The 14728-nt window shown below is 34.9% G+C and overlaps 2 protein-coding genes across 2 annotated transcripts; both read right to left on the reverse strand.

Moving 5' to 3' along the window:
- Positions 1-681: 681 nt before the first annotated feature.
- Positions 682-1752, reverse strand: LOC104087002 (protein SRC2-like). Its single transcript, XM_009591382.4, has one exon. It carries the CDS (start codon positions 1640-1642, stop codon positions 761-763), a length of 882 nt encoding a protein of 293 aa, XP_009589677.1. The 5' UTR covers positions 1643-1752; the 3' UTR covers positions 682-760.
- Positions 1753-6751: 4999 nt separating this feature from the next.
- On the reverse strand, positions 6752-13300 carry LOC104087003 (PWWP domain-containing protein 1). The gene is made up of 2 exons (XM_009591383.4): positions 12072-13300; positions 6752-9148 (listed from the first exon to the last, which is right to left on the reverse strand). The coding sequence occupies exons 1-2, from the start codon at positions 13129-13131 to the stop codon at positions 7110-7112; spliced, it is 3099 nt and encodes a 1032-aa protein (XP_009589678.1). The 5' UTR covers positions 13132-13300; the 3' UTR covers positions 6752-7109.
- Between the last annotated feature and the right edge of the window lie 1428 nt (positions 13301-14728).

Below are 14728 nucleotides of genomic sequence, written 5' to 3' on the forward strand. Positions count from 1 at the left end.
CGGGCCGGACTTAAAAGCCTCGTTTTAAAATGGGCTCCAAAAATTCTAACCTAGTCCTGCTAAATCACGGGTTGGGCTGGACTTGCTCTAGTGAAAATATTATATAAAGATCATGTTAGTTTAAAGGCTGGGCTTGCTCTAGTGAAAATACTAAAAAAAAAAAAAAAAACTTTCTTGCTTTTCCACCACAGCAATATTTAATTTGCTTACTTTCTATTACATGGTATTATAGACTTAAGTGCCTCAGGAATTTGGTTGTAAGGAACTGTTACCACTTTGTTGTTTGGTTTCTGTAGTTCTTTTTGCATTTTCGAACCTGTTTATGTATTTCTGCACAGGATTGCTGTGCAGCATTCTGCATTTTCAGTGTTTTTGCGTTTCTGCGCAGCGTTCTGCATGTTTGCATATCAAGACAGCGACTTTGCATTTCTGCAGTGTTATATCTCATCTAAACTAGTTGCGCAGCGTTCTGCATGTTTGCATATTTTGACACCGAGAAACTTGATAATTGTAAGGTCGGGGTGTAGGGAAACTCTTGTACGAAATTGTACCCAAGATAATTAAATAAAAATATAACAAGTAGTCTTAGGAACTAAAAGCATATTCAGTTAGAAAATCCTAAGAAGAAGCAGTCAATGACACTGCAATTCAAGATCTAAACGATTAAAAAATCTTCCAAAATATACAAAGTACTCAAATTTATTATATCTCCAAAGAACAAAAAAAAAAAAAAAAAAAATTACAAAGCACCAAAAATAAACTAAAAATCAAAGCCACCCATATCTCCCATGGCATCCCCGTAGCCATCATCATAAGCAGCCATCTCTCCAACATCCGAAACCATATCTCCCACCAACAAACCACCAAGCAAACCAGCACCCAATCCCAAACCTAATCCACCTCCCATTCCACCAAACTTGTTCTTTTTCTTAGGTTGTTGCACCGGTGGATATCCGTATCCAGGTTGTTGTACGGGTGGATACCCGTAACCAGGTTGTGGTTGCGGGTATCCATAACCAGGTGCACCACCAGCAGGTGGGTATCCAGTGTGTGGATACCCACCATAAGAAGTTTGAGGAGGAGGAGGAGGAGGAGGAGGATACGCATATCCGGGATTTTGCTGATTATAAGCCATACCATATGATGCACCAGCAGCATGTGGTGGTGCAGGATAAGCAGTAACAGGCTCATGATTTACATCTTTCTTTTGATCAGCCGCTGTAAATTTTTCACCAAATTTGTAAGAAAATTTCAAAGTACCCTTTGGTTTTCCGCTCTCTGTTATCACTGGATATTCAACAAACTTCTCAGCTGTGCCATTAGAAGTAGACTGATTAAAGAGATCATGAATAGGAACAGAGACTTCACCAATTTTTGTGTCTCCTAAGGTACGTTCAGATTTGAGACGAAAGATGAGGTAAAGCCCTGGTTTTGTGAGGGAAGTTTCAACTAGAGTGAATTTCATAGAGTGATTCCACTTAGGATTTGTGCCACTATTTTTGTGGACGAAAGTTTTTTGCTTATTGGTATTGCTAGGATAAGAGATGGAAACTTCAACATAGACATCCATTTTAGAGAAAGTATTGACATTCTTTATGCCGTCTGCGGCAATAACTTTGATATCTAATGGACGTAACTCCATTGTTTTGGATTGTTGAACTAGCAAAGAAAGGAAGTGGGAGAATGAGAAAATAGTCGTGAGGAAAGTGTTTTATATTGTGATATTCTGTTTGTTGTGACTCTGTTTATGGGGGAAAGAAAGAGTTTTATTTATAGGGAAAGGATAATGATGAAGGAAGGAAAAGACGAAGAAGGTTCGCATGAACCGACTCTCCACTAGGTTGGATTAAAGGATATTTAGCCCCAATAATAAATTAGTGTTTTTTCCTCGTCAGCACCAAATAAAGCGGTTAATTGGTTAGTAAGCAATTACAGTGAATTCAGGGTCAGATTTTTGTCGCGCCCTTCTTTAATTCAATATCAATACTAGTATTTCTGAAGGAGCATATTTGTAGCCTATTACGCAAAGCTTAAAGTAATTTATTTTTTTCTTCAAAATTAAGATATTTGGTCAAGCTTTTAGAACAAAAAAAGTGCTTTTAAATAAAAGTAGAAACATTTTTTTAGAAACAGAAAAAAAATAGCTTCTCCCCTTTTTTCGAAAAGTATTTTTGAGAAAAATAAATTTAATTTTTTTTTTAAAGTTTGGCAATACTAATTACAGTTTAAAAGTATTTTTCAAACTAAGTAGCCAAATACGAGCTGTTTCTCATCAAAAATATTTTTTAAAAAATATTTTTGAGAAAAACACTTCTCAAAATAAGTTGATTTTAGAAGATTGACCAAACAATTTGTTAAAGGATTACAAATCAAAATGCAGTGCCAAAAAATTTAAAATCTTATTACCCGTCCACTTGGTCTATTTTCGACCCTTACTTTTACTATGTAAAAAGAAGGTATCTATTTTTTTTTTAAAGAAGGTATCTAGTTCGAGTGTCAACTGCAAGTACACGATTTGATGGTTACATACTTACATTGGGTCCATATATTAGTGAGTGGAATTAATTTGCTTTTCTGAATGGGTTTCGATATCCAGAAAAAGCGAGAGTGTCCTACGGGATTATGATATTGTTGCTTAATAAAATAGTAGACGCGTTATCCCCATCAGAATAGTATTTATCCCTTTTCCTTATCTTAAGCGCCCAAGTCAGACCAAACTTCGCGTCAACTGCGTGTGGAAATTTAGAATATCCACTAACGGCCTTACGGAATAATCTACAAAATTCTGAGGAAATTTCGAAGGCATGATATCAGAGTATTAAATTAAATAGGAAAAATTAACTACTCCAACTATAAAGATTCTTTTCATTTTAAATTATTGTACTATTGCGTTTTAACATAAAAATCTCATGTGAAAAGCTATATAACTAAAGGAATTTTAAATGGTCATAAAATCACAAGCTCTAAAATTTCTTGACCACTCTGTGGAAGTCCAATTTATACATGAAAAATGTTTTTTTTCTTGACAAAATATGTATTAAAAAAAAGGTCGATCTTTATGTAGATTTTTGTTGCATTTCTAATTTTCTTTTTTCTGCCCAGCTAAAACCACACAAATTACGAATATTTGAAAACAGGAATAGCATTACCGAATGCGCTTTGTTTTAAAAATAATTTGTGAGATGCGCTAAAATCGTATCTAACGATTTTAAGTATAATCATATCTTGGGAGATTTATATGTCTGGTCAAAATTTAAAAGTCTTCTATTAATTTACGATCACAAAATGGTGACATCTATGGTGATGGAATTGGATTCTTCACTTGCACTAAGAGCAATTTCACACCGATATTGTGAAATAAATGGGATCATAATTTTGAAAGTCAAAAGGGCGTGGCGAGACGTTCTAGCTTTAGATCTTGTTTCACCGAGTTTCTAGGTCGTTAAAAGTACTTTTTTTTAATTATAAAAATCAGTTTTTTAAAAAAGTTGAATTGTTTGGCCAAGATAAAAAAGTACTTTTGAACAGTTGCCGAAGTAGTTTTTCTATCTTTGGGAAGAAATTACAAATTTTAGCTTCTTCCGAAAAGCAGAAGCTGAAGCAGAAAATTAATTTGTTCAAGACAAAAATGACCTTACAATAAATTTATATTTTTCAAATTATTTCTCATTTAATATTTTTCTTTTCCTTTTTCCTTCTACCATACTTTTCTTCTCTTTTTATTTCAATCATACTTTTATTCACTTTCTCCTATTACTAAGAGTAGATTTTTAATTATATTGAATAATATATTTTTATATATTTAAATTATCATATAAACGATAAGTAATACTAGATACTCAATATTACTGCTTTGGAATAACTATATTTTATATTGATTAGAACTTTTAATTTATATTTTTACTTTATATTTTATATTTTAACTAATTCTTTTATAATAAATATTCAAATTTATTTTTCTTTTTTTTATAATACTAATTGCAAACTAAACTTTTACTGTCCCTTTTCGTAATTTCATACTTAAAAGTAGGAGTGTTCAAACCGAACAAAAAAATCAAACCAAAACGATTAAAAAACCCGACTAGATTTGGTCTGATTTGGTTTCGTATTGAGTAAAAAAATTCAAACCAAACCGACATATAAACATATAATTTTATATATACTTTTAAGTCTTTATATTGATTTTTTTAAAATGTAAAAATATTCGAGATCCTCCCATGAGATGTAATATTTAATAGAACTATAAAGTGCATTTATTTTTATTTACTATAAATAATGGGTTGTATCACTTTTTAATTAAGTGTTACTGAAATGCGTCAATCATCTCTTTGTTCTTCCATATTCATATGTCAAGATTTCTTATATTTTTTTCGAATTTACTTTAGAATTAAATAGAATATATAATTATTTAGGTATCATCTTGATTTTTATGTTTAATTATTAAATTCGGTTAATCTTGAAGTGTACATTAACAAAAAAAATTATTGTTAGACAACTAAGAAAATAATTATCATGTGTTACTAAGAAAATTCTCCCATAAGAATATTTTAATAGATCATATGTTGTTCAATATTTTAAATTTTTACTAAATATATATTCACTTATTAAAACTTTATCTATAACTATACCAAAGTAAGATTGAAAAATATTCATGTAACAAAAAAATTCGACAAAACCGAACCAATCCAAACTGATGTAGTTATTTTTATTTGGTTTTGATAAAAATCGAATCAATCCGGTCCATGAACAACCCTACTTAAAAGTACTTTTTGGAAAGATTGGCCAAACACAATGAGTTTGCAAAAAGCACTACTCAAGAAATTAGCCAAACACAAATTGTTATTTTGTAAAAGTATTTTTTTTTTTTAAAATACTTATGTAAAAAAGCATTTTTCAAAATAATCAGACAGCTTGGCCAAACGGGCTCATAATGAGAGTCGGTAACTAGACGGAAGATTCTAGAACTTTTTAGTTTTAGTATTCTGTTAAATAAAAAGATAAAAACATAAGAATTAAAGAAAAACATTATAAACAACAGTGTACTTTATTTGCTTAATCGAAAATATGAAGGAAAAAAAAGTTTTTAAGACATAGGCTAGTAGTGTTATCTTAATCTGTAACGATATAGAAGCCGTTTAGCTAAGCTGGATTTAATTATTTTTAAGCACCAAGGGTTGAAATTATTCTTTAAGTGATAGAAGTTTATTTTATAAATAAGTAGCTACGGATAGACGCAAAAAAAGTGAAAAACAAGCCGTTGATGCTAATTAGGGGCGTTCAAACCGAACTGAAAAACCGCATCAAATCGAAAAATCAAACCAAACGGATTAAAAAACCCAATTAGGTTTGGTTTGATTTGGTTTGGTATTGAGTAAATTAATCCAAACCAAATCAACATATAAATATATATTTTTTATATATACTTTTAAGACTTTATATAGAATTTTCTTTAAAAAATATTTAGAAATATTTGGGATCCTCTCATGTGATGTAATATTTAATAGAACTATGAAGTTCATTCATCTTTATTTACCTTAAATAATGAGTTGTATCACTTTCTTATCAAGTGTTATTCAAATGCGTTAATCATCTCTTTGTTCTTCCATATTCATATGTCAAGATTTCTTATATCTTTTTGAATTTGAAATGGTATTTCGATAATTTAAAATTAAATAGAGCATATCATTATTTAGGCATCATATTGATTTTTATGTTTAATTATTAAATTTGATTAACCTTGAAAGCGTACATCAATGAAAATTTATTGTTAGACGACTAAGAAAATAATTGTCATGTGTTACAAAAAAAATTCTTCCATAAGAATATTTAATAGATCATAGGTTTATCATTTGTTTTTAATTTTTACTAAACATATATTCACTTATCAACACTTTATCTATAACTTTAACAAAATAATATTGAAATAATATTCATATAACAAAAAAAGAAAAAAAAATCCGATAAAACCAAACCAATCCAAACCAATATAGTAGGTTTGGTTTAGTTTTGATAAAAACCGAACCAACCCGATCCATGTACACCCTAATGCTAATACTAAAAATGAGTTTATTATCGGAATACACTTAATTTCAAATTGAATCAAATACAAACTAATTTATATTTCAATATTTTTAGTTCGGACTGTAGGCAGTATGAAATTAGTAGAGTAACTCAATCAGATCCCTTTATTCCCAGTCTCTAATTTCTGGGATTTTACCGGAGTTTTAAGGTGCCCCTTCCCAACGTGAAAGTCAGCGACAGTAAAGATAATTCTTACTTTATCTAACTTAATAAGCTTACTTACCTATGCATTGCTCTTTACTTAAATATACTTAAAGAAGAAAAAAAACGAGAAAGAAATTATAAATTCGTCTACGATTCAACATCAGAGCTCTATCGTGAAAAGAGGGATATTACTTCACTACAAAAACTTTTAATTATCGAAAGAGGTGAGAATTTAATTCCAATGTACTATCAGTTTATAATTTTTTTGCAACGTCAAGTTAAATTCACTTACAAGAATAAATAAATCTTCGTAGCAAGCATTCTATAATAACCTAAAAGGTAAAAGAACAACCTACTATAATTAATTCAATTGACCCGATGGTGCAAAAATTCTTTATACTATCGGTGTATATAAATTAAAATCCTAATTTTGTTTTTTCATCTAAAAAACTGAGAGTTCACATTCTTTTATGCCTCTGTTTCAGTTGACCATTTGTTAATTCTCTCCTATTTCCCAAGATACCACTTTGATTCTTTAATTCCTGCATGCCAACTTCTGAACAGTTTTACATAGTTTCAATCGTATAACATGTCAATTCATAGCGTCTCAAGGAGAGGCCGTGTGGTGGGAATGGGCAGGGGGTAGACTAGTAAAAAAAAACAAGATCACTATAAATCATTCTTCGATACAGGTTGTCTGATAGTACACAATCGGGGCATTTTTAAGTAATTCCAATTTCCACGCTGGCTGCTCCCTTATCATATGCAGATTTTAATCTGCGTCCTTTGCTTAAGAAGTGCTCTTCGGACATTCCAAACGCTAACGTTGTGCATTGCGTTGATGATTGGTGCTGGCCAAAAGCCTTCCAAAAATCATGAGCCAATTAAAGGGGATGGTAAGGGACATAGCCCAATAAACCCGTCAGATCGGTCACAATGTCACTACACCTGGTGAGAAGGCCTAGCATTTGTTGTGAAATGTCGACTTCAGGAACGGACACTTGATTGTTATAATTGGGCACGTTTCTATGGGCTACTTGATGAGTAAAGTGAACATCATTTGGTGCATTGGCATATTGAGCAGTAGGAAGAGGGAGCGTGGACGACTGAGTTGTATAATTGTTGATATTAGAACTAGAAGATGCACTTCGATCAGCAATACTACTAGCATCGTTGACGGTCCTACTATCATTTGTCTGCTCACCTCTAATAATAGCTTCATCCAACATAAATTTTACACGGGGTGATGCCCTATTACTACCATTACCACCATTGGTCATTGGCCCTTCCTCACCTGGGGGTTTCTTTAGACATGATTTCAGCTGCCCAGGCATTGTTGAGGACCTCGAATCAGCTGCCCCATCTTTTGCTGCAGAAGTCTCGGCGGCAACATCTTCCCTTGGCACCTTGGTAGTTTCTGTGTCTTGTGCTTCGGCTGCCACTTCTCTGATGTAGCATCTCACATTGGGATTCCCAAACAAATTATTGCTAGCACTGGCAAATCTATAGGCCCCCACTGCATGATCCCTGTATTGGTAGACCAAACGGCAGGTGGATGACTTCCAGAAGACCCGAGTAGCTGAATGATCCATAGTTCCAAAACGGGCAAACTTAGCCTTCAGCTCAGGAATGGAGGGAAGAGCTCCATTAGGTGGAAACTTCATAACAAGCATGGTTGGGTCAGGCTCCTTCTTCTTGCCAATATCTGGCTTCGAGACTTTCACTGGTGTTGAAGCCAGTTTTTTGGCAGGTATTTCCTTGCTTTCACCTTGGTGAACTTCTGAAGCCTTCAAGGAAGCCTTCTTTTGTGCTGCCAATGCTCTCACATCATTGATCTTTTTCTTCTTCTTGGCAGCAATTTCCTCTTGCCTATCTGAAGGACCCCGCTTTCGCCCTCCTTTGGCAGGATCATCAGGCCTGGCAGGATTCTTCTCTGGCTTCAGATTTGATGTTTGTTTCACATTATTGGTGGGGGCAGTGTCTGAGATATGGGCGACAACAGGTGATTTGCTGATGGGTGTACTTGACTCACTCTCAACTGAGGCAGACAAGGCCAAGCTTTTTTGATAGACAAGAGACCGGAATTTCAAAAACAGTTCTCGTATTGTTTTTATATTGCTGCTCTCTACACCATAAAATGGATCAAGAGCAAGAGCATGTAAATCACTTAGTACTTGAGGAAGCTCAATATTGTTGCTTCTAACCCGAACCTCATCTTCTGTTACCAAACCATCAGGCACAGAGCTACCTGTGGCATCACCCTTTTGCTGAATATCCATTTGAAGTTCTTCCCTAGAAGCTGAAGGAACTTGGACAGGCTCTCTTGCTACTTTCTCCATCACCATACTATCTGAAGAAACAGCTGCTTGTCCCTCCACATGATTAGAGTTTGCATTCAAGCCCACCTCTGCCTTCTTTTTCTTCTTTTTCTTCCTCTCGGTTGAGGGACTACTGCCACCACTCACTTCCTCACCAGAACGTTTACGAACCTTGACCTTATCTGGTCCACTATTGATTTTTTTTACTCGAGAACCCCCAGCATGCAGCCTTGCTTCAGTAGGCACAGAAGGCTGCACAACATCAGTACCATCATCTTCAGTTTGTCTCTGTCCATGCAGTTCTTCCACATTAGCTGCCGGATTTAATGGCTGCTCAATCAAGGTGGAGCCAGATGCACTAGGCAGGTGATCAGCAGCACTAGGAGAAACATCTTTTCCTGATAAGGAGGAACCATCTAGATGAACGGGCTGGTCAGAATAACCTGCTGGTGCTGCACCAACTTGGACTTTCAGGTTACCAGGCTCATCTCTGCGTTTAAATAGATACCTGTCTTTCTCAACTTGGTCCTTCATTTTATTAGATTTTGCAGAACTCTTTCCCTTACCCAGAGTTTCTGCCTGCACCAATCTGCCACTCAAAGGAACTGTAATTTGTGAAAGCACAAAAGACACAAGTGAGCAAAATCTGATAACAAGGTGAGAACTTTTTGCTAAAAATGTATAAATCGCTTATTTAACAAAAGGTAAAGGTACAAACGATTCAAAAGGTAGATATAGAAAAAAACCAAGAACGTGAAGCTAATATTAGAAAAAAAGAAATCCAGAAAAGTTAAAGACTCAGAATCCCAATAACATAACCAATATGAAGATGGAAGCAAACAAATTCTAAAAACATTGATATCTGCAATATAAATGCAATTTTGTGTCTGTATGTGCAAAGAAAAGTAAAAACATTGTGAAGGACATGACTTTAACAGCCAAAAAGAGATAAGAATCTCCTTTGATATCTGGGGTTTCACCACTTTAAAACAAGGATAAAGAGCAGTTTGCACATAAACTGTCATATTTTCTTTGCCCAACTCAACACAAGAAAGGAAAGAGCTACACTTTTTATTTTGCCAGTTGCTAATTATATCCACCCCAAAATGCTATGTCCACATACAACTTTAGGTTAAATGTTGGACTGCAATTTATTTTTACTACAAAAAAGGGGCAACAGTTGATCTTACCATCCCATACTTTTGCACTCCACATTTCTTCTGCGTATAACAACACAATGCTATAAGCTCCTATTCATATTCAATTATTCACCAGCAAATACAATATTGACAACTTGACCACCCCTCCACAGCCATTTTACAGGATGTTTGAAGAAAAAAGGAAATCCTTTTTATTTCGTTAAGTTTTTTAAAGAAAGATTTTGTCCTGTAAAATTCACCTTACCAAAAATCGTTTCATTCTTTGAACGACTCTCACACGATACTACTGTTGTCAAACAATCTAATCCCATATTACTTTTTGCAAATTACACTCCCTATCTCATAAAAAATTATCTTACTTTCCTTTTTGGTCCATTCCAATGTGTGTCGTATTTGATTAAGGGAGAAGTAGGTCTAACAGGAACCAATCCTATTGTACAGAGCAATTTATAACCAAGACTTTCATATCACAATTCCTTCCCAAGAAATGAAGACTGCATCTCTGTTGAGACACTGATTCATATCCTCAGTCCAATTTAATTGCTTTCTACATGGTTTTATCTAACACTTAACTGTTGACTAATGACTACTGCAAAGTCTTTGGTTCGATCACGAATGCATAAAGCTAGTTCTAAATTTTGGCATGTGTTTCACAGGGTGAAATTTTGAACAAAGAAACAGCCCTTAGCTGCAAAGAGTGCAATTAGATACAACAGCAGGAAAATACACATATTTAACCACTAAATCCAATCTTGCAATTCCCTTTTGCTTTTCTCAATTTTCTTTTCTTTTTACTCCTTTTTTGTTTTCTCCTATTTGGCACATAAAAAACCCAACCATATGGTCTCGCCGTAAGTATCGCCTTGTTATTTGAACATCACAACCATACTGAACCATATTCAGTACTGCATTATCGCTTCAATTAATTGACCATCATTTGCTACTTTTTTTAAAATAAAATTCTCATTCTTTTTACACAAGGCACTGTAGCTTCTTTTTATTTATAGGTACAGAGATTCTTAAGAGTGGGAAATAAACGCAGGACGAGTAATCCCTCTCATTGGTGGAGGAAAGACAAAAATGAAAAAGAAAGAAGAAGATATAAGCCAATGAGTAACTCAAATAGGACGCAAGCTTATCCCTCATTTTTCCTTCGCTGCAGGACGCAAACAATGCGGTGTTATCTATTTATGGTTCACCACAGACATTACACCAGATTATCAAAGATGCAGAGAGACGCACAAAGGGGGTGATAACAGAGAGAGAGAGGAGAGAAGAAAAAACAAATGCCTACTAAAATACAAAAGGACCAAACTCTAAACTTTATCTAGAAGTGTCATCAAAACTTCTTCTGATTCATGTCAACAAATTCAACAAGATCTAACGACATCAATTTCAAGATTAATGGGGTAAGGATGCATGAATTTATTCACTTTTACTTTTTTTAATTGTAAATATATTCACTTTCACTGAAGAAATGATTGCAGAAAAGTTCCGTAAAAATAAGTTTAGGTTACAACAGCAACAAGAAGAGTAAAATACTCCTAGCAAACATTGGACCTAAAATAAACATCCCAGCATGACTAAAACTCAATCTCAACTAATTGATATCGCCAATAAAGATTTTTTCCCTCCGTTATACGCTATTTTTCGCTATGTCTACAAGGACTCCAAGAATTTGTAGGTCTTTCGACACAACTTATTTCATGTAATCTTAGCTCTACCTCATCTGTTTTTAACACTTCCCCTCACTATGATTTCAAACCGATAATCTGATACATTAGGAGATCGACGTAAGACATGACCAAACCATCTCAAACAACCTTCTCTCTTTTTATCCTTTATTGTGTGCTACTGCCACCTTCTGCCAAATGTTATTTAAATGTTAGCTGGAATTGAGCACCCAAGTGTGGTAGAAAATCCCAAGTAATACTTTAACAACTAATAACTGGTATAGAAAACAACAAAAATATATTTTATTTATAATGATTTGTGTTCGATTGGAAAATAAATCTAATCCAAGTAAAATATATACTAGTGAAAAGTGATTAATATAACACACCCATATGGAAAGGAAAGAATGCCTCAACTCTACAAGAGGCATAACACCAAAAGCTGGAAACCCATTTCTTGTGACTGCTAGTAGCCTAGCACCAGCACTTCCCTCCAAATGGGAGTTCGAGGTGCTAAAACACTGCAATCCCTTCACAGCATTAAAGTTCTAGGAGTACCATCCAAATAATGAGCTTGAGAATGCTTCAAAAATTAAATACAGACTAGTGGCACAAAAAACCCCGTATTTGGGGGGGGGGGGGGATGGATTTGATAGAAGAGCATTAAATATAACATAGAAAGAGAGAAATAGTACCTCTTGAAGAAGGCTGTCTAAATGGCTGAGCCACTGCTTCTTGTGCTTGTTTAGAAGGAATAACACCAAAAGCTTCAGCATAGGTAGGATCAAATTCCTCAAACACTGCCTTCCTATAAGCCAACACAGTCGCCTTCTTCTTAACAAAGTTAAGATCGGTCTCAAGCACTTTACTCCTAGGCTTCAATGCCAACTTCCTCACAAAGTCAAATGTCTCTTTCGGTTGAAACCTTTCCCTAGCCTTCTTAATCTGGCTGGCAGAGTAAGTACAATTCTTCTCAAGATCACTAAAATCTACACTAAAAAACCCATTAACCTCCGCAGAACGAAATTTGTATCTCTTCCTACAATGACAAACCAAACCTAAAGCACTCCTCCGGCCCACCTCATCGACCCCTTCCTCCACCGCCTTCACAAAGTTCTTCACATTAGTTTGCATAGATTTTTCAGCAAAAGTTGGTTCAAAATGTACTAGCTCATCCGGGTCAAACCAGCCATAACTGCTATCACCATAAAAAGCCACTAAAATGTGACCTTCCCTTTTACTTCTTCGTACGGAAGGAGTAGCAAACGCCTCACTAAAAATGTGACCTGGCCACCAAGGGTGTGATTTCACCTTCCCCCACACCATATCACCCATTTCAAATCCGTAACCAACTGACCAACTCTTCCCATTCCCTGCAAACTCATCGAACTTAGATAGCATCAAATCGTATCCAGAAACAACAGGCTCCATTTTTCCCTTCTTGACATCAGTTCTACTAGAAACTAATGCTGTCGTCTTACCTTTCTGCTCCGACTTAACCCGATTCGCTTTCACGGAGTTCGCGCCTTCTTCCTCTTTCATGTCCCTAACCTTAGTTGTTTCATTTCCCTCGCTTTCCACATTCGAAACCCTAGAATCCGAATTCGAAGCCCTAGAATTCTTTACGTCCATAGAAACCCTAGAACCATCAGCGGGGGAGATACTGGAGTTTGTGGTGGAAACCCTAAGTTTCGTCTCTTCTACTGAATCGTTCCTTCGATTTGCTTCAAATCCGTTGCTCATCACAGAAATCATTTCATGGAGCTAAACTTCCGATTTCCATACGGCGTGAAATGAACCTTCAGGAGAAGAAAAACAATGAATTTTCCAGAAAAATGCAGCAATTTTGGAGATTACGGTACAAACTACAACCCTGTGAGGCTATGAGAGAGAGAGCGAGAGAACTGAAGTATGGTGCGAGAGAGAGAATGGAGCTTAGTAGTTTCGGCCCGTGGGCTTTAAGCGGTTTAAGGCCCAGTTTTGCGGTTATAAAATGAGGAAATGAGTGGAAGATTCCACGTATCGTTGTTTTTCCCCCCCGCGGCCGCCACGTACCAATGATATAAGGGTGCATTATTTGGTTAAATTGTCAAGAAGAAAAGGATTAGTCTAAGACAACCCTAAAATCTTTGGGGAATTGTCGAAAGCTAAAAATAAGATTTTGGGCAAAAAGTGCTCGGTCCGGTGAATTTGGTGGAGCGACCTTAGATTCAATTAATTATGGCGTTTCTTCAACACAAGAAATGATAAATAAAATATATTAGAGTGAAAATTTGACTTAATCGATGAATTAAACTCTGAAGCTCTAAGTTAACTATGCTAGATTGCTAGTAGATACTAACATTAAGAGTGAGAATTTTAGTGAATCGAGAAGTTAGGCTCTGATGCTCAAGTCAATAATTTTTTTAAAAATAAATTATATTCTAAGTAATAATAAAGATAAAAATAAAGTTAAATAAAGCAATATGTAAATTGAAAATGTTCGCATACCGGAGGTTTCGTGTATATCTAGTCGTTATAATATAGCAACCACTCCCAATTAGTCAAACATTGATAATCATACACAACTAAGCAAAAAAAGAAATATCATGTCTGAAATGATATTATCTCATGCTTTTCTTATCTAGGAACTTGAAATGATGGTTGACAAGATCATTTTTAAAATGATTGTGGACATGAAAGGTATTTCGTATGGATGGCTTGCGTAAATTGTCCTAACTTTTAACCATCTTCGCTAATAAGCAAGCTTTAAGTCTCGGATTTGAATAGATTCACCCTCTTGTCCATGGACCATGGTAAACAGGACAAAGACCTACATTGATTCAAGAAAGTTGCTCGTGTTTTATTCCTAGATCTAGAACTAGGTAGACTAAGATGTATACTAGAATCAGAAGATACCGCGGCAAAGAATGAGCGTCTTCATATTTATATGGAGATGTAAGATGTTATACTCTCTCTTTTTTAAAAGTTATTTTACTTGATATTAATGCAATACCAACATAACTAAGTGTCGCTTTTTGGACCCCTTTCTATTGAAGTGATACACTAATGATGTTTTACTTGTACTTTGAGAAAGAACAAACACGAATAGAGAGAAATCGATCATAATAAATGACACGTCACATCGTAAAGTTCTAAGTTTAAAGAGAATGATAGGAAAAACAATGGTAACCAACTTATAAGTGAGAAATAGACCACACCAAGTGACATACCACATCATAAAGTCCAGGATTATAGAGTGTATTAGTGTAACCAATTATAAGTACTTTTTTCCTTATCTTACGTGTGATAAATGTCATCCAAAATCATAAGCTGGTCACTCCTAAATGGGTTTTCAGTTTTATAAAGACTT

This window comes from Nicotiana tomentosiformis, chromosome 1 (assembly GCF_000390325.3).
Source record: "Nicotiana tomentosiformis chromosome 1, ASM39032v3, whole genome shotgun sequence".
Lineage (NCBI taxonomy): Eukaryota > Viridiplantae > Streptophyta > Magnoliopsida > Solanales > Solanaceae > Nicotiana > Nicotiana tomentosiformis.

What these genes read in the sequence shown, in the direction of transcription:
- LOC104087002 (XM_009591382.4), bottom strand. Translation starts at nt 1,642, where the DNA reads ATGGAGTTACGTCCATTAGATATCAAAGTTATTGCCGCAGACGGCATA.
- LOC104087003 (XM_009591383.4), bottom strand. Translation starts at nt 13,131, where the DNA reads ATGATTTCTGTGATGAGCAACGGATTTGAAGCAAATCGAAGGAACGAT. An exon ending in TAGACAGCCTTCTTCAAGAG is followed by an intron (nt 9,149 to 12,071) that starts GTACTATTTCTC and finishes CACAAATTACAG; the next exon opens with TTCCTTTGAGTGGCAGATTG.